The sequence below is a fragment of the Mirounga leonina genome, unplaced genomic scaffold (assembly GCF_011800145.1).
Source record: "Mirounga leonina isolate KUSES-001 unplaced genomic scaffold, KU_Mleo_1.0 Mir_166, whole genome shotgun sequence".
Classification (NCBI taxonomy): Eukaryota; Metazoa; Chordata; class Mammalia; order Carnivora; family Phocidae; genus Mirounga; species Mirounga leonina.
Genome location: NW_023270418.1, coordinates 23,697,862 through 23,723,773, shown reverse-complemented (window position 1 = coordinate 23,723,773; position 25,912 = coordinate 23,697,862). Strand labels below are relative to the sequence as shown.

General features: G+C 40.2%; 1 protein-coding gene across 10 annotated transcripts in view; it reads right to left on the bottom strand.

Moving 5' to 3' along the window:
* The window catches only part of ATG13 (autophagy related 13), a 54,010-nt gene that overhangs the window by 24,279 nt on the left and 3,819 nt on the right, over positions 1–25,912 (bottom strand). For 8 of the 10 annotated variants that reach the window (XM_035012713.1, XM_035012712.1, XM_035012703.1 and 5 more), the window contains 2 exons: positions 1,441–1,522; positions 384–464 (listed from right to left, as the gene is read on the bottom strand). In XM_035012713.1, coding sequence (XP_034868604.1) covers positions 384–464; positions 1,441–1,509 — 150 coding nt within the window. In that variant the 5' untranslated portion in view covers positions 1,510–1,522. Of the gene's footprint in view, positions 1–383; positions 465–1,440; positions 1,523–2,965; positions 3,129–25,912 lie in introns of all 10 variants that reach the window. The other 2 variants (XM_035012706.1, XM_035012707.1) reach the window with 1 other exon arrangement.

The following is a 25,912-nucleotide window of genomic DNA, read 5'->3' as shown; positions in this document are numbered from 1 at the left end:
AAGCAGTGAGATGGTTATGTTGGCTAATGCAGGCATTGCCTTGAGTAATTAAGGACATTCATTCATTTCTCCCTTGCCCAGAAAAGATATCCTGATTCAAAGCCCCAAAACTCAGGCTGAAAGAGCTAATGACTTATTATATAATAAGATTAGTTAACAAGGTATTTTTCTAAAGACTAAGTTTTTCACCTATTGCAGAAGAAAGATGAGAATCAAACCTAGGACGAACATTCGATGAAGAACATACTTTCCAAGTGAATGAATCAAATGGAATTAGATATATTAATGTTATGATTTAGAATACTATAAATTGTATTCTTTACAACTGCACTATGTACGATTCCTTATGACAAACATGCCTTAACAAAAAACAGGAATTTTACCCAATCTGAACCAGTTGGGGATGAAGATGAACGAGTACAAATCTTCTCGCCAAGTCGAGCCTGGACAATCACTTGGACAGTCTAAAAAAAAGGAAAAAACAAACAAAAAAATATCAAAGATGAACAGTCTTAAATTAATTTGACTCACAGTCAGAGTTAACACCCTCTGAATGCAGGGTTAAAAAGATGCCAATGATCATAACAACACTTTAGGAAAGGATAGGATTTTAAAATTCAAGAACATATAAAAAAAAAAACCATGACAAAAATAATACTGCAAATATTTCCGAGGGCATAATGTCAACTGATTAGAGAAATTTTAGTTTAAGGCTTGGGATCTGTAATATTCTCACATGGCAGAAAGAAATTTGCACATGGTGGCTCTGACTTTCATAAAGACAAGTCCAACCGTAGGTTTAAATATTCACTGCCGTACACTTATGTAATCATAGTAGATTTAAACCAAGGATTCCACACTTATTTATATCACTTGGCCCATATGGCAAAAGTCTCCCAACTAATTTTACAACCAGAATCTACTGCATGGATTGTTTTTTACATGGCAATCATGAGAAGGAGGAGTGATAGAGGTGGAAATGATTTTTAGATTTAAGAAAATATAACTTCTAAAGTATTCAAAATTCAGTTTTAATTTCTCATTTACCCAGAAGGGAACAATAAAATGGAAGTTAGACATTTCAGAGTTAGTTGATGCTTTAGGGAAGATGCCCAAAATGCTGTCCATTCCAGTCCACAATCTTTGTTCCCACCCCAAGGGAACATACTGTGCCAATAACCTGGCATAATAGTTTGACATTTCTGCAAACAGCCTTGCAAAAAAAAAAAATTTTTTTTTGAACAAGTAGCTGTGGAAAATTGGAAGCTACTTTTTAGTTACACCCCCAGTACCGCCCCCAAACTTCACAGTTTGGTTTACAACAGACAGAAGTATCCCTTAAAATGGGCAAGCTGCAAGCTGTTATTCTATGTTTCCAAAAAGGGAGAAGCACGGAAGTTATTTCTAACAGTTCTGAGCTCAAGAGAATAGATAAATTACCTTGAGGGCAAAAAATTTAATAAACTTGTCCAGGTCCTTTCTGTCCTGGGAACTGAGATCAGTTTCCATTGCCTATAGGAATCTGAAACAGGAAAAAAAAAAAAAAAAAAAAGTGTTGAAAAATGTGACTAGTATCTTTTAAATTCAAAGCATACAGAGATGGTATTGTCTAGCTGTGCAAACAGTCATGTGGGAGGGAAAAAAAATTCCCCCTAAGATACCAAAGTGAAAAATATTAAGATAGTATCTTTTGAGGAAAATAAATTGCTCACCACAAAGAGAAATCTAGGCTGTAAAATTTAATTCCAGAACACACACACACACACACACACACACACGAAAAGACCTAGGGACCTAAATAATGGATGAGGACAAGCCATTTTACCTGCATCTGAAACTTTAAGCTTTAAATATAACTTATCTATTAAAAATACTTCTACTACCCACCATAGTGAGGACTAAGTTTTAACAAGACAAAAACTCTGTTAAAACATAAAATGAGGGGTGCCTGGGTGGCTCAGTTGGTTAAGTGTCCGACTCTTGATTTTGGCTCAGGTCACGATCTCAGGGTGGTGAGACTGAGCCCTGTATTGGGCTCCGCAAGAGCTGGGAGTCTGCTTGGGATTTTTTTTTTCTCCCTCTGCCCCCCCGACCCCCGGCACATGCTCTTGCTCTCTCTCAAATAAATAAAATCTTAAAAAAACATAAAATGAGATCATTTGTATTCCTTCAGAAGAGCACTAAATCAATTTAACTTTGGGGGATTCATGGACCCCTTTTGAGAATCTGATAACAAGACAAGCCCTTTCTCTAGAAAAATGCACATATATAGAAATGTTTGGCTGTTTAACTCAGATTATATCCTATGGATTTCATGGGGCACATCATAGCCCCTCAGGCTGAAATGATTTCAGATAGGGCTGGTATGAGGAAGAAAAAGCATTTAGGGAGAGAAGAACATGAACAAAGAGTATCAGCAACAGAGAACAAAATGGATTTGGAACTATTAAGTATCCCAGTTTTCTAAAGCACTATGTATGGATAGGGAAATAGTATGGCTGGTTGGGGCCAGATCATGAGAATCTTGAATGCATGCAAGCCTGATCTGTACCTAATACAACAGAAATGGGAGCTCCCTCAAGACTTCTGAGTAAAGGAATTAACACAATCAGAGTGCTAGCATCATCTGAATGGTGCTTTAGAAAGATAGCTTTGCTGGCATATTGTAGAACAGTTTTGAGTATGAAAAGCAGGGAGACCAGTTAAGTCCTTGGCAATAATGCAGGCTTGTGGTCAAGGCTCAAACTCTAGCACAGTCATGGTTTGGAAACAGTATGGATGGGAGATATTTTAAAGGAGGAGCTGACGGGATTTAAGGACCAACTACAAAAAGTTTGACAAGATTTCAGTTAACAATAAACAGGAAGCTAGTTTTAAGGAAAGATAGAAGAGAGTTGAAAAAGGAAATTTTAAAAATTGAGATATAATACCACACACAAAAATAAATTCAAAATGGATGAAAGACCTAAATGTGAACAGGAAACCATCAAAATCCTAGAGAACACAGGCAGCAACCTCTTTGACATCAACCGTAGCAACTTCTTACTAGCTACGTCTCCCGAGGTAAGGCGAGGCGAGGCAAGGGAAACAAAAGCAAAAATGGACTGCTGGGACTTCAAGATAAAAATCTGTACAACAAAGGAAAAAATCAAAATTAAAAGGCAACCTAGGAATGGGAGAAGATATTTGCAAATAACATATATGATAAAGGGTTAGTATCCAAAATCTATAAAGAACTTATCAAACTGAACACCCAAAACACAAATAATCCAGTTAAGAAATGGGCAAAAGATATGAATAGACATTTTTCCAAAGACATACAGATGGCCAACAGACAAATGAAAAATTGCTCAACTTCACTCATCAAGGAAATACAAACCAAACCTACAATGAGATATTACCTCACACCTGTCAGAATGGCTAACATCAACAACACAAAAAACCTAACAGGTGTTGGTGAGAATGTGGAGAAGGGGGAACACTCTTACACTGTTAGTAGGAATGCAAATTGCTGCAGCCACTCTTGAAAACACTATGGAGGTTCCTCAAAAAGTTAAAAATAGAACTACCCCATGATCCAGCAATTGTACTACTAGGGGTTTACCCAAAGGATACAAAAATACTGATTCAAAGGGATATATGCACCCCAATGTTTATAGCAGCACTATCAACAATAGCCAAATTATGGAAAGAGCCCAAATGTCCTAATGGATAAAGAAATTGTGATACACACATACACACAACAGAATATTGTTCAGCCATCAAAAAGAAGGAAATCTTGTGGGACACTTGGGTGGCTCAGGTGGTTAAGTGTCTGCCTTGGCTCAGGTCATGATCACAGGGTCCTGGGATCGAGCTCCACATCAACCTCCTTGCTCAGGGGGGAACCTGCTTCTCCCTCTCCCTACCCCTGCTGTTCTCTCTCTCTCTGACGGGGAAAAAAAAAAAAGAATGAAATCTTGCCATTTGCAATGATGTGGATGGAACTAGGGTGTATTATGCTAAGTGAAATAAGTTAGTCAAAAAAGACAGATACCATACGATTTCACTCATGAAGAATTTAAGAAATGAAAGAGATGAACATGGGGGAAAAAAAGACCAAGGCAAACCATAAAACAGAACTATAGAGAACGAACTGAGGGTTCCTGGAGGAGATGTAGATGGGGGATGGGCTAAATGGGTGATGAGTATTAAAGAAGGCACTTGTGATGAGCACTGGGTGTTATATATAAGTGATGAATCACTAAATTCTACTCCTGTAGCTAATATTACACTATATGTTAACTAACTGGAATTTAAATAAAAACTTGAAAGTACAAAAAAATAAAAAATAAAAATAAATAAAAATGGGGTATAACTTACATGTAGTGAAATGCACAAATCTTGGGTGTACAGATCAATAAATATCTTATTGTTTTCACTTCTATTTCAAAAGATATTTTGTTTGTATACAACCATATAACCACAATTCAGATCAAGTTACAGAACATTTCCAATAATCTAGGGGGCTCCCTTGTGTCCCCTCAGTCAGTAAACGCACTAAAAAATAACCATTATTCTGACCTCTATCATCATAGATCAGTTTTATCTATTTTGACAAATCATTCCATTTATATAAATGGAATCAAACAGTATTAGCTCTTTTGTGGGTAGCTTCCTTTTTTCAAGTCATTCCTGTGAAAATCATTTATGATGCTGCATGTGGCACTTTATTCTTTTTCACTGCTATGTAGCACTCCACTTTATGAATATACCACAACTATTTTTTTTTTTTAAGATTTTTATTTATTTGACAGAGAGAGAGAGAGACAGCGAGAGAGGGAACACAAACAGGGGGAGTGGGAGAGGGAGAAGCAGGCTTCCCGCGGAGCAGGGAGCCCGATGCCGAGCTCGATCCCAGGACTCTGGGATCATGACCTGAGCTGAAGGCAGACGCTTAACGACTGAGCCATCCAGGTGCCCCTACCACAAACTATTTATAAATTCTAAGCAGGCTGTTTCCTGGTTTTGGCTATTATATTTTTACACAAGTCTTTTGGTGGATATAAATATTCCTTGCCATCAGATGTAAACCCAGCAGTGTTATGTTGGTCCAAAGTATACGTAGTTTTATTTATTTTTTTATTTTTAAATTTTTTTAAAGATTTTATTTATTTATTTGACACAGAGAGAGACAGTGAGAGAGGGAACACAAGCAGTGGAGTGGGAAAGGGAGAAGCAGGCTTCCTGCTGAGCAGGGAGCCCGATGCGGGGCTCGATCCCAGGACCCTGAGATCATGACCTGAGCCGAAGGCAGTTGCTTAACCAACTGAGCCACCCGGGTGCCCCAGTATACGTAGTTTTAATAGACAACGGACAGTCTTCCAGAATCTGTACCAATGTACACTCCTATCATCAGCATATGAGGGCTCCAGTTGCTCCACAGCTATACCATTACTTGGTACTACTAATTCTTTAATTTTAGCCATCCTGGCAGGGGTATGGTAGTATCTCATTTAACCTGTATTAAATGATTAGTGATTAAATTAGTGATTAAATGATCACTGAATTTCCCCTATCAGCACCTTTTCATATGCTTACTAGCTATTTGGAAGTCCTCTTTAATGAATGAAGTACTAGTTCAAGCCTTTCGCCCATTTAAAAAATTAGGTTATCTTTTTTTACTGAATTGTAGAAGTTTCTAAAACGTATATAGTGGATATAAGTACTTTGTTGGATATGCACTGTAAATATCTTCTCCCAGTTTGTGTCTTGCCTTTCTTATGGCATCTGTTTCTTTTCATGAGAGTCTGAATATACTAATGGACAAAGGCCAGACTACTATATAAAAATAGAGCTCTGACCCACAACCTGCAGGAACCAGCCCAGGAAGGAAGCCAAACTAAATCTCCATTATCGGGGCGCCTGGGTGGCTCAGTTGGTTAAGCGACTGCCTTCGGCTCGGGTCATGATCCCAGGGTCCTGGGATCGAGCCCCGCATCGGGCTCCCTGCTCCGCAGGAAGCCTGCTTCTCCCTCTCCCACTCCCCCTGCTTGTGTTACCTCTCTCACTATCTCTCTCTGTCAATTAAATAAATAAAATCTTAAAAAAAAAAAATCTCCATTATCTAGCCCAAGAAGCCAACATACTATCTACAGTAACCAGTCAAGGAAGTCAGACTATCTCTAGCCAACTAACTAGTCCAGGAAGCCAAACAACAACCCCTGTAAAAATTGACCCCAAACAGTCAAGACTTGAGTAATAACTGACAGTTCCCTAATTTTTGTCCCTGCTTCCAACTTAGGACCAACCACAGAAAAACCAAATATATATCCCTAAACAACTACTACACAGGATACCCCCACTTGTAGTTAGGCTGCCTATAGTTTTCCCATGCCAATAACCCCGTATCAGGACATATCTGAAAGTTTTCCCTTTCTTCCACTATAAAGCTTCCCACTGGTCTACCTGCCTCTGAGTCTTTGCCAATGCAAGGGATGGCAGCTAACTCCTGGGCTATGACAAGCTCTGATTAAATGGCCTTCACCCATTCTCATTTTGTGGTCTTTATTTCCACATTAAAAACAGCCTTACTGAGGTATAACTGACAATAAAAAATATACTGGAAGTGTAAGACATGGTAAGGTTGTTGTGTTTTTTTAAGATTTTATTTAATTATCTGAGAGAGAGAGAGAGAGAGAGAGAGAGAGAGAGCATGAGCTTGGTGGGGGGACGGGGGGTGGAGCAGAGGGAGAGGGACAAGCAAACTCCGCGCTGAGGTTGGAGCCCAACAGAGCTCAGTCCCACAACCCTGAGATCATGACCTGAGCTGAAATCAAGAGTTGGACGCTTAACCAATTGAGCCACACAACTGCCCCAAGACACAGTAAGTTTTGACATCTATTTTTAACTGTAAAACCATTACCACAAAATAGTGAACATACCTATCCTTGAGTTTCCTCATATTCCTTTGTAATCCCTCTTTCCAGCACCTCCTTAACACCCCATTCCTGGGCAACCACTGCTGTGCTATCCCTATAAATGCCTATCTGCAGTGTCTACAGTTTTATATAAATGAAATCAGACAGTATGTACTCTTTGGCTTCTTTCACTTAGTATAATTAGCTTGAGATTCATCCATGCTGTGTTCTATGTTCATAGTTCATTTCTATCTATTGCTGAGTAGTAGTATCCTCTTATGGAGTCTTTTGATTAACAGAGGTTCTTAATTTTAATAAGTCAAATTTCTCAACTTTTTTTTTTTTAGCACTTCTTTGTGCTCTGTTGAAAATTTTTTTGCTGATCTCAAAGTCATGAAAATCTACATTTTTTTTCTAAAAATGTTATTGTTTACCTCTCATGTTTATATTCGTGATCCATCATAAATTAATTTTTCTTGTGGTAGACATTTGGGATCGAGGTTCATTATTTTTTTACAATCAGTTCAGGTTATTTAATAGGTTGAATTAGAAACACCAGAAGATTGGGCGCCTGGGTGGCTCAGTTGGTTGAGCGACTGCCTTCGGCTCAGGTCATGATCCTGGAGTCCCTGGATTGAGTCCCGCATCGGGCTCCCTGCTCAGCAAGGAGCCTGCTTCTCCCTCTGACCCTCCCCCCTCTCATGGGCTCTCTCTCTCTCTCATTCTCTCTGTCTCAAATAAATAAAATCTTTAAAAACAAACAAACAAACAAAAAAACACCAGAAGATCAGGGGCACCTGGGTGGCTCAGATGGTTAAGCGTCTGCCTTCAGCTCAGGTCATGATCCCGGGGTCCTGGGATCGAGTCCCGCATAGGGCTCCCTGCTAGGCGGGGAGCCTGCTTCTCCCTCTGCCTCTGCCTCTCTCTCTCTGACTCTCATGAATAAATAAATAAAACATTAAAAAAAAAAAACAAAACACCAGAAGATCAATCTGAAAATATCCAATTTATAACTAATGGAAAGGTTAAGACTGAGGTTAAAGTTGGAGAGAAGTAGATATTCTCCAAAAAGAAGGAACAGTTTAAAAACCATAGTAGTAGGAGCACCTGGGTGGCTCAGTTGGTTAAGCAACTGCCTTCGGCTCAGGTCATGATCCTGGAGTCCCAGGGAGTCGGCTTCTCCCTCTGACCCTCCCCCCTCTCATGTGCTTTCTCTCTCTCATTCTCTCTCTCTCAAATAAATAAAATCTTAAAAACAAAACAAAAACAAAAGCATAGGAGTAGAGGAAATCACCATGGAAGATAACAGGGAAATAACAAAGGCCCCAAGAAAATGACATAAAAGAACCATAGAGAGAAATGCCAGAACTTATCAGAGAAATAGGAAAAAAGATTTCTGAGCAGTTATCACTGAAACTGAGAGGAAGTAAGTTTCAGGATTGAAGGGATGGTCAATGGTCAAATAATATAAAAGTTCTTGTGGAGGAGGCAAAACTTTACCTATACCCCCTCAGGTTTTCAGCTGGGCCTCTTTAACAAAAAGATTAACAAGAGAAAAACAGTTTATAACACCTGCAGTGCACATCTCACAAGAGAAACCTCAACAGAAAAATAATTCAACAGTGTGGCTTAGAACTATGGCTTATATGGGATCTTCAACAAAGAATGATAAAGTTGTAGAGAAATGACAAGACAAATGAAAGCAGTTCTAGGCTTTCAAGGGTGGCAAATTGGGGGAAGATAAATATATGGGAGGAAACTAATGGGGTAAGGTTTGTTTGCAGATTCCACCAGTGCCTTCTCTGAGCTGCTAAGAGTCTGTCTCTAGGAAAAGGAGAATTTATCTCACCTTCAGGCAGAAAAGTGGAAGGTAAAGAAAGGTTCTCCTGTATTTGCTGCTTAATTGCCTTCAGATCAAAATAATTTTTATGTCAAAGAGGCATATTCTGGGGTGACACATTCTGGTTTCCTTCGTTTTCAAGGTGAGAAAAAGGCCACTGGACTTGGCATCGTGTTGTAATGACCTTTGAGAGGATCACTTCTTAAGAGGGGGGGGTGCTTCAGCTAGATTCTGAGAATTTAAACAGGAAGAGACCTCAAGCTGCTGTGAAAAGGATTTTCTCTATGGTATAGCACTATCTGAGCAAATTTATGGGGGAGGGGGGAGAAACCAATGAAGGAGAAATAAAACACCTAAGAAGCAGCTACTGCAGGACTCAGATGGCACAGTAGAGTCCACGGTGATCAAGGACAGGTTAAAGCCTGAAGTGATCCAAATTATAAAGGACTTATCTTTTGGAGCCTACCATGTGTATGTTTGACATTTTTTTTTATTTATTTATCTGAGAGAGAGAATGGGAAACAGAGAGCATGAGGGGGAGGGTCAGAGGGAGAAGCAGACTCCCCGCCGAGCAGGGAGCCCGATGCGGGACTCGATCCCGGGACTCCAGGATCATGACCCGAGCCGAAGGCAGTCGCTTAACCAACTGAGCCACCCAGGCGCCCTGTTTGACATTCTTTTGAAGCATACACCCACCTTCTGACCTTCCTAATTTTGGTTGAAAACACAAACAAATGTTATGGTAAAAATAAAAAGCCTTTTAAAGGGTTAAACCGCTCAAGGCCCTAAAGCAACCACAGCAACAGATCGGAGATAAGAATAGTGCTGGAGGGCTGTACTGCCCTTATTTTATACTGAAGTGGGGAATGTGTTCCCAACACCAGAACATCTACCAATGCAAACATAATAGCACAATGACTCTTGTGACTTTTTGTACCTCGGTAAGCACTAAAAGGATTATGTAACTAGAGTTAGTTATTGAGCCAAACGGGGTGAGATCTCCACTGGGGAAGAAGTTATCTACAGGCATCAGAGCTTTTTGTTCCCTTAGGGCTCACCTATCAAGCAGTTAATTCATTCTTTACAATATAAATGTTACATAAAGTTTACCCTATGCCTTAGCTTTTTGCGAAACGCCTTCTTTGAGTGTTTCAAGGACTTTAAAGGGAAATTTGGAACAAACATTAAAAAGAGATCTATAATTCTTCCCTTTTTCTGCCCTTTACTAATACTAGCCGGTTACTAAATCCTTCAAGTTCCTGCTTATACAAAATCCTTTTATATGTGCTACATTTTCATTTCCAAAGAACCACCTTAATCCAGGTCTCATTTCTTATCTGGAAGAGACTCACTTGGTTAGTTACTCTACATTTGAAGATCAGGATATGCCATCCCAAAATAAGCCACTCTGGCATAAAGATTATTTTAAGCTGAGGACATTTGAGATTCAACAGATGTAGAAAGAAACCTTCTTGGGCTTCCCTTATCTGACTAAAAGCAGGAACTTCTGAAAAATGAGGACAGCCATAAATTCCCATTTCAGGTTGGCATCTACTCCCAAGAGATCACAAGTCCCTGCTCTGGGGGAGTTTCAAGGTCGGGAAGAAGATGGAAAGACCATTTGCACCTACCTAAACAAATTTTATCACAAACTTTCTTATCTCCCATTTGTTCTCCTAAAGACTCATTTGTCTTTTCTAAAGAAACTGATTTGTTCTTCCTATAAAAGTCTTTTCTCCAGGGCACCTGGCTAGCTTAGTGGGAGCGGCATGCAACTCTTGGTCTCGTGATCGTGAGTTCGAGCCCCATGTTGGGTAGAGAGTACAATAAATACATACATACATACATACAATTTTTTTTTTTTAAAGCCTTTTCTCGGCTGTGACTAAGGAGGAATGTCAGGGTGAATGGACGGCTCCAGCTCCTGAGTTCACTGCTATTCAGCCTGAAGTCGCAGACTGGTCTGAAGGCGTGCCCTCTGTGCCTATTCAGCAGTTCCCTACTGAAGACTGGAGCGCCCAGCCAGCTACTGAAGACTGGTCTGCAGCTCCCACTGCTCAGGCCACTGAATGGGTAGCAACAACCACTGAGTGGTCTTAAGCTGCTCTTCCACAAAGGCAAACAAAATGGAAATAAGGTTGATGAAAAATAAACAGTTTGTAAAAGCTGGGGGTGGGGAGGAGGAAGCCTTTTCTCCTAGGCCCCTTTCTCTTGCTAAATTAGGCATATAAGTCCAAATTCTAACCACGTGGGTTATTCACCACTGAGTACTCCTATGGTTGCTAGTCTTGTGTCAGTTTAAATTTCAGGCCCCCAAGTACTAAGCGTAAGAATGTATAGGAAGTTTTCCTCAACACCTTCTTCTAGGTTACACTGTAAATCTTAGGCACAATGCTGAAAGACTAATGTAAGTAAAGCATTGTATCATTATATTGCTCCTATGCTCCAGAAATTTTGACAAACTCCTAAGTCTAACCTTCAAGATTCCCCATGCAAAGTCATTAGGGGAAATAGGTTAAAATGACTTTGAAAAGGTAATCAGAGGCCTGCTGGCACTTTTAAGAAAGATCTTGGTCACTGAGATTACCAAATAAATGGTGATCCAGAACCAGTATCTAGTCCTTGGATGTACATACTCAAAAAACTGATTTTATTAGTTCAATCAAGGTTTTGAGGACAACTTCAATTACAAGAGACAGTTAATATACCATAAATCCGATTTATTATTTGAAAAATAAAACTGCTAAGTAGACGGAAAGAGAAGCATCAAGTGATCAACATACTGCCCTTCCTAAAAGGCGGCCACTTTGTGAAAGTAAAATTATTTCAGTTGGTTAAGTAGTTATCATCCCACTATGAGGTTCATATATCTTTCTCTACCTCAGGGGCAAGCAAACTGGAATTCCAACAAGAGTCTAGAGAGGGGTCCCTGGGTGGCTCAGTTGGTTAAGCGTCCAATTCTTTATATCTCAGGGTCCCGGGATCAAGCCACACTGGGTGCGGAGCCTGCTTGGGATTCTCCCTCTCACTCTGCCCCTGCCCCCCAATGCCCTTTCCAAAAAAAAAAAAAAAAAAAAAAACCACCTAGAGAGGCTTCTTACCTGACAATGTATTCATTTGGCTTTCTTTTCTTTACACATTGCAGAACATGGCCCACATTAGTCACTGTCACCAACACATTTTAATTGACTAAAAGCCTGTTTACATTAAGGGTGCAGACGCCCTGATAGGGTGGGTTGTAAGGCAGTGCAACAGCTGCTAGAGGATTGCGCCAAAGCAGGGCTTTGGGTTATCACTTAGTTCAAGTCAAGGCCATTTTGCCTCTTAGCATTATAGTGTCTCAATTATGTTGCAAATTCTTCTGCAACCTTTTAAATTTCTTATCCCTCTCCTGATCATATGCTGAATATGTACGTTAATCAGAACTACTTACCACCTTCTTTATTAAATTTTTGCCCTAGGGACATAACCTAATTACTATGTATAATTTCAGATTTACAAAAAATTGTATGTGGTTCCCACCAACATATATTTGATTAAATTTATCAAGTGTTACCTTTTATAAAATGGCTTAACTAGGTCAAAAATATAGTTACAAATCGTAATCCTCCCCCAGACTGCTGCCCCCTCAACACCTGTTTTGTTTTTTTTTTAAGATTTTTATTTATTTATTTGACAGAGAGACACAGCAAGAGAGGGAACACAAGCAGGGGGAGTGGGGGAGGGAGAAGCAGGCTTCCCCCAGAGCAGGGAGCCTGATGCGGGGCTCAATCCCAGAACCCTGGGATCATGACCTGAGCTGAAGGCAGACGCTTACCGACTGAGCCACCCAGGCGCCCTTTAACAACACCTGTTTTCCCCAGACTCACCACTTAGAGCTTTTCCTCCTGAGAAATAACCTCAATTAAGGCCTTTCTTCAAGACTTACAACATTTAACAAATAACAAAAATTTTTTAGTGGGCTCTGAATAGCAATTTCATGTCAACAACATTCTCTGCACATCATTTTCCTTTTTTTTTAGAGAGAGTGGAGGGAGAGGGAGAGAATCTTAAGCAGGCTCCATGCCCACTGAGGAGCCTGCCATGGGGCTTGATCTCACGACCCTGAGATTATAACCTGAGCCAAAATCAAGAGTCGGACGCTTAACTCACTGAGCCACCCAGTTGCCTCCATCACTTTCATTAATAGAAATTCCTAACAACAAATAACTCTTTAAGGTTCCCAAAGTGTTTAGAACGTGTAGAGATTTATACCATACTAAACTATTTTTAAACAAGTATCGAAAATATAATAAATAAGCAAAATGTGTATACACACACACACAGAGGAATATGACTCAGCCTTAAAAAGGAAGGAAATTCTGACACGTGCTACAACATGGATGAACTCATTAGCTAAGTGAAATAGTCACAAAAGGACAAATGCTGTATGATACCATTTATATGAGGTACTTAAGAGTGGTCAAATCATTGCCATAAAGTAATATAGTGGTTGTCAGGAGCTGGGGGAGGAGAAGGAGTTAGTGTTCAACACTATAGAGTTTCAGTTTTACAAGAAGAAAAAGTTATGGGGATGGGTGGTGGGGATAGCTGCATAACAATGTAATACCACTGAACTATACACTTAAAAATGGTTAACGTGGTAAATTTTATGTTATTTATATTTTAACGCAACAAGAGAGAACATGCCATTAAATAAATTCTCCCGTTGTTACATAAAGGATGTAGATGATCATTGACATCCAAATACTAGATAGAAGATTCTACATCACTGCTCCAGTGAAAAATATATAATCAACTAAGGGAAAAGCAGACTTAACTGGATAGGCAGGTTCTCTGGATCTTTGACTTACTTTCATACTGAAATGTTAATTTTCACTTAAAAAGCACAGAAATATAAAGGTTACAAATAAAGGCAGAAAAGGGGGCACCTCCGTGGCTCAGTTGGTTAAACATCTGCTTTGGGCTCAGGTCATGATCCCAGGGGCCTGGGACTGAGCCGCGAGTTGGGCTCCCTGCTCAGCAGGGAGCCTGCTTCTCCCTCTCCCTCTGCTTCTGCTCTCTCTCTGCACTTCTCCTGCTTCTGCTCTCTTTCTCAAATAAATAAAATCTTTTTTTTCTCAAGATTTTATTTATTTATTTGACACACAGAGAGATAGATAACACAAGCAGGGAGAGCGGCAGGCAGAGAAGGAGAAGCAGGCTCCCTGCTGAGCAGGGACCTCCCCGCCCCCCCCCATGCGGGACTCTATCCCAGGACCCTGGAATCATGACCTGAGCCGAAGGCAGACGCTTAACCGACTGAGCCACCTAGGCATCCCTCAAATAAATAAAATCTTAAAGAAAAATTTTAAAAAGTCAGAAAAAGAAATAACAAATGAAAGATATCAACAAAATATTGGGGGGAAAAGTGAAGGTTAAGTATAAAGGATTTCAGGCTTATGTTTATTTCTGCTCACTCCTAAAATATCATTAAAACAAAAAATGGTGGGGGCGGGGGGAGGGCTTAAAAAGCATACACGCAGTGACCAGAAGAATGGGCATGGAGATAACAGCATCACAGTTCTGGAAGACAGAAAACAGAAGGAAAAGATAATTGAGAAGAGCAGAGCAGAGATGATCAGATAATTGACTGAGCAGAGCAGAGCTGATCCATATCCCAGCCAGCCATGAGAAAACCTTAAACAAAAGCAAGCTCATCTGAACCAAAGAACCGGAGAGGCTAAGGAATGAGAGTTACCAGCTCTCTTAAAAGTTGAATGGCAGATGGGGCTGAAACAGGAAGATTATTTTATAAAAGTCCACAGAAGAAGCAGACCCCACTCTGAGCCCTACATCCCTTTCATAACCCCACTCAGGGCAACACTGCCCTTCCTAATGTTAGATGACCAGACATTAACTTTTTGGAAACAATGAATCAAAAAACATGCTGGACTTCAATGATCAAGTCTATATGAGGCACTCTGTTCTGAAGAAAAAAGATTCACGGCAGCAGTACTCCAGTTTCGAAGGGGAAACAAACCACTTTATTGATATTATAAAAATCTAACAGAGGGGCGCCTGGGTGGTTCAGTCAGTTAAGCATCTGCCTTCAGCTCAGGTCATGATCTCAGGGTCCTGGGATCGAGCCCCACGTGGGGCTCTCTGCTCAGCAGGGAGTTGGGTTTCTCCCTCTGCCTCCCACTTATGCTCGCTCTTTCAAATAAATAAAATCTTAAAAAAAAATCTAACAGGGGGCGCCTGGGTGGCTCAGTCGTTGAGCGTCTGCCTTCGGCTCAGGTCATGATCCCGGGGTCCTGGGATCGAGCCCCGCATCGGGCCCCGCATCGGGCCCCGCATCGAGCCCCGCATCGAGCCCCGCATCGAGCCCCGCATCGGGCTCCCTGCTCCGCGGGAAGCCTGCTTCTCCCTCTCCCACTCCCCCTGCGTGTGTTCCCTCTCTCACTGTCTCTCTCTGTCAAATAAATAAAATCTTTAAAAAAAAAAAAAATCTAACAGAAACAGAAGGAAGAAAAGGGAAATTTGCATAGGTGAGGGCAATAGTAAGCAGTAAAGGAGAATAAGGCAGTTATATCAAATCAGGTACTTAAAACATCCAACCTCATTAGTGGAAGCCCCAGTGGAGACAGTCAGGCTGGAGTCCCAATTGAGAGGCATGGGCGGAGCATCCTCCCCTCAGGTGAGACTTCCAGCTGAAAATCCCCTAAGGGCCGTATTCATAGGGCAAATGACAGGATTTGAAGTTAAACACTTGCTCGCCTACGTGCAGTTTGGAGCGAGCTGAATTCCTGTTACCATGTCTTAACATCTTCAAGGAGCCTGGGCCCTATGCGCTTGCCTCCCCCCGATTCCGTTCTGGGGGACCAGCCCAACCTGGAGCAGGAAGGGATGTGAGGCAAAATTTATAGCGTCCAGACCAGAAGGGCCAATTCTGACCTGGAGGCCAGCTAATGTCAACTAATCAGGCTCCCCTGGTCACTTATCCAGCACAAGTCTCACAAACAACACTCTTTACCCTGTCTGTGTATGTGCAGGTTGGGGTGGTCAGTTATGCAGGACAAATCATAGAAATCTCCATCTATACAATACACACTCCCACTCCCATCTCTGGAGCCTCCTTCTTCGCTTGGCTTGAAAAACAGTGGCGGCGATGTTGGAGGCTTTCATCAAATGATTGGCAATCCCTTGGCTGTCCCATTCACATTTGAGCATGAGGTATCAAAAAGACAGCAGAAACTCAGGGTATATGAGTGAGGCTGGTAAATTGGTGGGGCTCAGAGGGTCAAACTACACCCCCCCTCCAAACTTTTTCAACTGAAAGAAACCTCGAGCGTCAGTACATAGAGGTTTTGCCCTGTGAGGACACTGAATTTCCCCCAAAGAAGCCTCCAAGAACCCTTGTCCTGCTGGGGACAAGTTTTCAATTCCTTTAGTAAATACCAAGGAGTGTGATTGCTGGGTCATATGGTAAGAGCATGTTGAGTTTTGGGTAGGGGGATGGGTGAAATAGGTAAAGGGGATTAAGAGGGACAGACTTCCAGCTATAAAATAAGTAAGTCACAGGAATGAAAAGTACAGCATAGGGAATATAGCCAATAATACTGTAATAACCTTGTATGTATATCCCATTTCACTGATTACATATGATGCTAAGTATCTTTTCATATGATTCTTTGCCATCTGTGTATCTTTGGTGAGGTGTCTGTTAAGGTCTTTGGTCCATTTTTTAATGGGGTTGTGTGTTTTAAGAGTTCTCTGTATATTTTGGATAAGTCTTTCATCAGATGTGTGTTTTTTGCAAATATTTTCTTCCAGTCTGTGGCTTGTCTCCTAATTCTCTTGAAAACTTTAGGTTTTTTGAAAAGCAATTTATATATGGAACTGATCTAATATTGAAAAGTTAACACTTCCATGATTTATTTTAGGATATTATTAACCAAATTCAGTTGTTTTGAGTAACAACTCCTGGCATATTAACAATACTGCTTTCATATTTATATAATGCTTATTTCTATTCATGCAAAGTACAAAATAGTAACCTCAAAAACTATTAAAGAGATTATAGGATATTTTGCCTACAATTAAAAAAATTACTGACAGATGCTCAGCACAAACGTTATTTTCAAGATTGATAAGAATTTAACGCTGTACCTATCAACCACTTTTAGATTTCTTTTAAGAGAGAGAGAAAGTGCACAAGCACCGGAGAGGGGGGTGGTGGTGGGGGAGGGGTAGAGGGAGAGGAAGAGAGAATCTTAAGCAGGCTCCATGCCCAGCCCAGAAACGACTGGGGCTCAATCTCATGACCCTGAGATTATGACCTGAGCCAAAATCAAGAGTCAGATGCTCAACCGACTGAGCTACCCAGGTGCCCCTCCATAATGCACTTTTAAACTCATGTTTATCATGCACGAATATGAGGTCTGGGGAGCACTGAAATTAAAACTCACAATTTTATATTTACTTTTCCAGCTAACAATGGAAGAGCAGAGACAATCTTTTCTTGCCATTTTTTCTACAGCAAGGATTTTCACATTTTCCCCAACACTGGTTTCAGAGGCAGATGTACAATAAATGGGGGAAGATTAATAGTTCTTTTTTTTTTTAATGAGGTGAATTAGATGTTTTGTTCTTGTTTTTTTTAAAGATTTTATTTATTTATTTGACAGAGAGAGACATAGCGAGAGCACGAACACAAGCACGGGGAGTGGGAGAGGGAGAAGCAGGCTTCCCACTGGGCAGGGAGCCAGATGCGGAACTCGATCCCAGGACCCTGGGATCATGACCTGAGCCGAAGGCAGACGCTTAACGACTGAGCCACCCAGGTGCCCCAGATTAATACTTCTTCACAGTAGTCAAGTATTAAGTGTATAAAGAATAACAAAATTATAAAAACCACCAGTGGGGGGGAAAATCACCAGTAGATGATAACCACTGTGTGACAGTTTGCTGGCAAATGGGATATTTACACAATCTTCCCGCAGATTACTATTACTTACAGAGAAGTCTGGTAGATCCAATCTTAACAAAATAATGAAAAGAAACATACCAATGATTTAAAAATTGACATTACATTCCTCTTGATGTCATGTAGTAAGACGGACGTATCACTTATGTAGCTTTCCTCCTAAAACAGTATAACTGAATCCAACCAGGAGGAAGCAATTAGATGAGGTTAAATTAAAAGACAGGGCATTTTAGGGGCACCTGGGTGGCTCAGCCAGTTAAGTGTCTGCCTTCGGCTCAGGTCATGATCTCAGGGTCCTGGAATCAAGCCCCACATCGAGTTCCCTGCTCAGCAGGGAGTCTGCTTCTCCCTCTCCCTCTGTTCTCTCTCAAATAAATAAATAAAATCTTTTTTAAAAAAAAAGGGCATTTTACAAAATAACTGGGTTGTAGTGTTCAATAATGTCAATCTTATGAAAGAGTCCCCCCCAAAAAAGGCTGAAAAATTGTTTTAGAATAAAGTCAATTAAAGAGGTATGACAACTAAATGCAATGCTTGAGCATGGACTTTTATTTCATTTTTCTTAAAGATTTTATTTATTTATTTGACAGACAGAGACATAGCAAGAGAGGGAACACAAGCAGGAGGAGTGGGAGAGGGAGAAGAAGCAGGCTTCCTGCCGAGCAGGGAGCCCGATGTGGGGCTCAATCCCAGGACCCTGGGACCACGACCTGAGCCAAAGGCAGACGCTTAACGACTGAGCCACCCAGGCGCCCCGATCATGGACTTTTAAAGTTTTTTTTTTTTAAAAGATTTTATTTATTTATTTGAGAGAGAGAGAATGAGAGACAGAGAGCACGAGAGGGAGGAGGGTCAGAGGGAGAAGCAGACTCCCTGCCGAGCAGGGAGCCAGATGCGGGACTCGATCCCGGGACTCCAGGATCATGACCTGAGCCGAAGGCAGTCGCTTAACCAACTGAGCCACCCAGGCGCCCAAAGATTTTTATTTATTTATTTGAGAGAGAGAGAGCACTAGTGAGCACAAGCCTGCACAAGGCGGGGAGGGGCAGAGGGAGAGAGAATCTCAAGCCGACTCCACGCTGAGTGTGAAGCCTGATGCAGGGCTTGATCTCAAGACCTGAAGATCATGACCTGAGCTGAAGTTAAGAGTGGGTCGCTTAATTGACTGACTCACCCAGGCGCCCCCATCATAGACTTCTAAGAAGTTTTCTATAAGGGAACCTGACTGGCTTAGTTGGCAGAGCATGCAACTCTTGATCTCAGAGTTTTTGGTTTAAGCCCCACATTGGGTGTAGAGATTACTTAAAAATACAATCTAAAATAAATAAATAAAGGGCGCCTGGGTGGCTCAGTCGTTAAGCGTCTGCCTTTGGCTCGGGTCGTGATCCCAGGGTCCTGGGATCGAGTCCCACATCGGGCTCCCGGCTCGGCAGGAAGCCTGCTTCTCGCTCTCCCACTCCCCCTGCTTGTGTTCCTGCTCTCGCTATCTCTCTCTCTGTCAAATAAATAAATAAAATCTTAATAAATAAATAAATAAATAAATAAAATAAAATAAATTAAATCTGAAAAAAGAAGTTGCTATAAAGAACAGAATTGAAACAATTGGTAACATTTGGTACTGACTATATACTCGGTAACACTTGGTAATGAATGTATACTAGGCATACTAGTAACTGTACACTAATGTTAAACTTCCTGAATTCGATACAATTACACTTTGGTCAATCCTCTTTTTTTTTTTAAAGATTTTATTTATTTATTTGAGAGAGAGAGAGAATGAGAGACAGAGAGCACGAGAAGGAAGAGGGCAGAGGGGGAAGCAGACCCCCTGCTGAGCAGGGAGCCCGATGTGGGACTCGATCCCGGGACTCCAGGATCATGACCTGAGCCGAAGGCAGTCGCTTAACCAACTGAGCCACCCAGGTGCCCCGGTCAATGCTCTTGTTCTTAGAAATACACGTAACTTTTCTCAAGGGCCCAGCAAAAAAAAAAAAGGGAAAGGGAAAAAAGAAATTATATATTATTATGTTATATAGCATATGACACAGAGACATATACTGTATGACAAAGCAATGCAGTAAAGCACGAACAATGTGTGAATCTAGGTGAAGAGTATATGAGAGTACATGGTAAAATTCTTAACAATTTTTCTGTAGATCTGATGGTTTTCAAAAAAAATTTTTAAATTAACAAACAAAATCAATTCTCATCAAATGATCTGTAACAGGGTAGAAAACTTAACTTGCACCTCGCATAAAATTTTCTAAAACTAGGTCTATCTCCTTGTAAACCTATTTCAAATACAGTTTTTCAAACATCTGAATGACTGCTCTGGCTGTACTTACAAACCCCGTCACAGAAAATCCTTGCCTTATCATGATCCCAGGGTCCTGGGATCGAGCCCCGCATCAGACTCCCTGCTCAGCGGGAAGCCTGCTTCTCCCTCTGACCCTCCTCCCTCTCATGCTCTCTGTCTCTCATTCTCTCTCTCGCAAATAAATAAAATCTTAAAAAAAAAAAAATGCAAAAGAACAAGACAATATGAGAGACTACACATCTGAGATAAGAATGGGCAAGTTGAAAGAAAATGTTTACTTGTGAACATGGCAAACATATAAAAGAGAAAGTTTATGGGATCTACAGAATGCTAAGGCCCAAATCATCAGGAGTCAGTGTAGGCACAAGAGAAACACAGTTGTAAAGATCTGAGTATAAGGTAGCAAGGAAAGGTAGTTTTGAAAACTACAGAGTGCACAGGATTGGGACTGGAGAATAGCTTGGAAGGAAGGGGACAAAGACCTAGAGCTTTTGAACTGCAGAGGGAGGGGTGATTTAGGAATTTTTTTTTAATCGTTTTATATAGTTTTTCTTAAAAATTGATATACAATTCACATATCATAAAAGTCACCATTTTAAAGTGTACAGATTTTTGCTTTTTAGTATATTCACAAAGATGCACAACCATCGCATTTTCTTTACACTAAAATGGAATTCCACATCTGTTATCAGTCACTCCCCAATTCTCCCTCCTTCTAGTACCTGGCCACCACTAATATTATGATTTGTAGCTACAGACTTGCTTATTCTGGACATTTCATATAAAGGAAATTATATAATATGTGGTCTTTTTGTGATTTCTTTCTTTCACTAAGCATAAGGTTTTCAAGGTTCAATCTATGTTGTGGAAGGTCTCAGTACTTCATTCCTGTTTATGGCTGAATAATATTCCATTGTATGGCTACACCAAATTTTGTTTACTGATTCATCAGTTGACGAACATTTGAGCTATCTCCGCTTTTTGGCCATTATAAATAATACTGCTAAGAACATCACGTACAAGTTTTTGTGTTAACATATGTTCTCAGTTCTTTATATATACCTACAAAGGGAATTACTGGGTCATATGGTAATTCAACATTTAACTTTTTGAGAAACTGCCAAACTGTCTTCCAAAGCAGCCATACCATTTTACATTAGGTAATGGGTTGAATTTTAAGATTAGCACACAAAATGAGGACAAAAGGGACAGAGATGACAGATATTATTATAGGTCTTTCTTCCTTTCCTTTTTCTCCAAGTATTTCCTTGTTCTTCACAGTCCATCTCTGTTCCTCCTTTCCATTTTTATCCATAATAGCCCAGATAAATATGCTATTGCTGTATTAATTTTTTTTAATTTACAAAAACAGTGGATACTTTTTCTCTCAGAAAACAATTAAATGTAGTTGTAATTTGTATGATTTCAAAATAACTTTTTTAAAGTTTTTATTATGAAAAATTTTAAACATCACTCATCTTCAACAATGTGGGATAAGGTCTGTCTTTGCCTCTGCAGAAACACATGTAATTTCTCTCTGGAAGAAAATAATGTCACCCTAGCCTCCAAATTATCTCTACAATTTTTTATATACACTAGCTGGCACATATTAAAATAAACTGGGCATTCATGGAGATAAAATCCAAATGACCCAAATCTAACATATACAACAGACATTAGAAGTATGTTAAAAATCAGACACATTCTTAAAAATTACTATGCTTAGGGGCGCCTGGGTGGCTCAGTCATTAAGCATCTGCCTTCGGCTCAGGTCATGATCTCAGGGTCCTGGGATCGAGCCCCGCATCGGGTTCCCTGCTCGGCGGGAAGCCTGCTTCTCCCATTTCCCACTCCCCCTGCTTGTGTTCCCTCTCTCTCTGTGCCTCTCTCTGTCAAATAAATAAATAAAATCTTAAAAAAAAAATTACTATGCTTAATATGTTCAATTAAATAAAGCACAAAATTGAGGATTTTCACAGAGAACTAAACACTGCAAAAAGAACCAAGTAGAAATTCTAGAACTAAAAAACAAAACACTAAATTAAGAACTCAATGGTTGGGCGCCTGGGTGGCTCAGTTGGTTAAGTGACTGCCTTCGGCTCAGATCATGATCCCGGAGTCCTGGGATCAAGTCCCACATCGGGCTCCCGGCTCAGTGGGGAGCCTGCTTCTCCCTCTGACCCTATCCCCTCTCATGCTGTTTCTCTCTCTCTCTCTCTCTCTCTCAAATAAATAAATAAAATCTTTATAAAAAAAAAAAAAAAGAACTCAATGGTTGAGTCTAACATCAGATTAGACCAGAAGATAGAAACACTGAACGTGAATACAGGCCAAAAAAAAGTATCAGGAATGAAGTACAGAAAGGCAAAAGGACGGAAAATAAAGAACAGTGTATGAAAGACACAAAGTGACCATGTACTCTCGGGATACTTTTGAGAGTTAAAGGGCATGATTTAAGGTATTTAATCATACCATGACAACAGGTACAAAATGAGACATGTGGTTACCTGAGACATGGGGGAACACAGGGAAAGGTCTAACATATGTGTAAGTGGAGTCTCAGAGGGAGAGGAGAAAGAATAGGGGAGAAGCAAAATTAGGAAATACATAACTGAGAATTTTCATGTAAAGGGGTAAAGAAAAATAAGGTGGGTAAGTATGGTCTGGCCAGATTATTAGGCAGTCATGAAAGTGAGCAAAAGAGGCTCTAAAAGATTAGTAGGGAGTCAATGCAGATTCTTCTTTGGGTAAGATTTAGGGACATTAATTTGAATACAGAGAGGGGAGGGTAAAGTAAAGGGACAACAAACAGAGAGACCAGCTAGGAAGCTACTTTAGCAATCCAGACGGGGAGTTGGTGATACACTAGATTTAAGGTGACAGAGACAACAAAGAAGAAAAAGGCAAATAATTTCAAAGAAACAACTGAATAATTTGGCAAGAGATTATATAAAAATGACTCCAGATAATATCTCTAGTCCTTAAAACTGGGAAAATTTAGGGGTGCCTGGGCAGCTCGGTCGGTTAAGTGTCTGACTCTTAATTTTGGCTCAGGTCTTGATCTCAGGGTTGTGAGTTCAAACCCCTCATTGGGGGTGCCTGGGTGGCTCAGTCGCTAAGCATCTGCCTTCGGCTCAGGTCATGATCCCAGGGTCCTGGGATCGAGTCCCACATCGGGCTCCCTCCTCGAGGGGAAGCCTGCTTCACCCTTTCCCACTTCCGCTGCTTGTGTTCCTGCTCTCGCTATCTCTGTCTCTGTCAAATAAATAAATAAAAATCTTAAAAAAAAAACAAAAACCCTCATTGGGCTCCACCCTGGAAATGGAGTCTACTAAAAACAAAACAAAACAAAACTGGGAAAAGTTAACTAAAGTTTACTAAAAAAAATAATGTTTTCCAGGGTTTTTTTCTTTTTAAGATTTTATTTATTTAAGATACAGAGAGAGAGCAAGCATGTGAGCACACACAAGCAGGGGGGGAGGGGCGGAGGGAGAGGGAGAAGCAGACTCCCCACTGAGCAGGGAGCCCGACATGAGGCTCTATCCCAGTACCCTGGGATCATGACCTGAGCTGAAGACAGTTGCTGAACTGACTGAGCCACCCAGGCGTCCCTGTTTTCCAGTTTTTAACATAAGAGTTTTTAAATGTTTTAGATTCAGAATGAAAAGCTCAATATGGCAAATCAGTAACATTTAAGAAAAAATAGTTAAGTACAAGTTCAAGTACAAACAGACAAAACATTAATTTCCCCACTTTCTAGGCGTTAGAGTTATTATTAAATTGTAGAGATCCTCGGGGTGCCTGAGTGGCTCAGTCGTTAAGCGCCTGCCTTCGGCTCAGGTCATGATCCCAGGGTCCTGGGATCGAGCCCCGCATCAGGCTCCCTGCTCCGCGGGAAGCCTGCTTCGCCCTCTCCCACTCCCTCTGCTTGTGTTCCCTCTTTCGCTGTGTCTCTCTCTGTCAAATAAATAAATAAAATCTTAAAAAAAAAAAATTGTAGAGATCCTCTTTCCTATTGAGAAAGTTCTTTGTAGACAAATGAAGAACAGAACAGAAAGGTTTAAACAACTGAAATAGTCTTCCTACCTAAGAGCTACAAAGAAGTTTGAAAATAAATAAGCATAGAATACTCAGCTTAAAAAAAAAAAAAGAGGAAGAGGAAAGAAAGAAAAGAAAAAGAAAGCAGAAGTAGCAATATTTTGGAGTGCCTGGGTGGCTCAGTCATTAAGCGTCTGCCTTCACCTCGGGTCATGATCCCAGGGTCCTGGGATCGAGCCCCGCAGTGGGCTCTGGGCTCCTTGGGAAGCCTGCTTGTGTTCCCTCTCTCACTGTGTCTCTCTCAGTCAAATAAATAAATAAAAATCTTAAAAAAAAAAGGTAGTATTATTTATAGCAGGATTCTAGGCCAAAAGTTATGAAATGAGATTAAAAGGGATACTGAGTAATGACAAAATACTCTCAGAAAATATAACAGCCATAAACCTTTATATATAAGTAATATAGCAATAAAATACATAAAGCAAAAATTCCTAGAGATACTAGGAGACCTTGATCAAACCAAAACTATAACCTGAAGATTCAACATACCTCTTTGACAGCTCAAGTAGATATAAACAAAAATACAGAGGATCTGAATAATAAAACCAAGTCTCTATATATGTAATGGTATACATGGCAAGTCATCCAATCTTTCTATATCTCAGATTCCTTTCTTATAAAATGTCGGTAAGTAATACCTACCTCATAAAGTTGTGGTGAGGATTAAATGAGATAGTTCCTGTAAAGAGCACTTGCTATATATGAGACCCTCAATAAAGGTCTTGTTATTTAACTCAACTTTTCACATTCTTTCCAGTTCAAGGAATGTAATAAATTAATCATACTCTTGACTGTTAAAAAAAATTTCCAAGATGCTTTTGCCCATAATCCAATAAACTAGAAATACACAACAAAAAGTTAACCATGTATAAACTAAGAAGCTTTTTATAATAAAAAATGAAATAAAAACGAAAGTTATAATTACTTAGAAATTAACAAAATGGAGAGTATCTGACAACAAAAAAAATGACATACAGCAAAAGGAGCATTCAGAAGAAAATGTATAGCTCTAAATGACTTTATAATTTAAAAACTTAAGTATTCAATTTAAGAAACCATAAGTAAAACAAATGGAAAGAAAATGGGAGGTGGGAATAAAGATAAAGCCATGCTTAATTAACTATTTATTCCAAAGAATTTATTCCAAAGAATAAATATCTGGTCTCTTGAAAATTCCAACAGAAATAGATTCAGGAGTAAAAACACCCTTAAACTTATAATTAAAAGAGGACATCTAAATTTCAGTATTTCTCAGTATTATCTCTTTCCTAATGACTTAATAGTTGTGGGCAATACAGAAGGAATTGGAGGGGGCGGGGAACAGACAAACCTTAAGACTGGAGAGAATATAAAAGGATTTTTAACTCCGTATTTCTTTCACATTTGTGTGAATCAAAAGTCAAAAGTGAAAGCAGCATTTTCCAAAATGACAGTATTAAGTTAGAACTTCTATAAATTCTTTATTTACCTTTATTTTACTAAGAAGATACTACTGACCGACAGTCAACTGTTCACGTTAACTGAGTTGTTTTTGTAAGTAGTGGTCCCTTCTCTTGTAACCAACGACATATGGGGGACACCATGAGGGCAAAACAAGTTTCCTGTGCCACCTACACTGGCATTTAGAGGATTTCTTTTCTTTAAATTTTATTTATTTATATGACAGAGAGAGACAGCGAGAGAAGGAACACAAGCAGGGGGAGCAAGAGAGGGAGAAGCAGGCTTCCTGCTGAGCAGGAAGCCCGATGCGGGGCTCGATGCGGGGCTCGATGCGGGGCTCGATGCGGGGC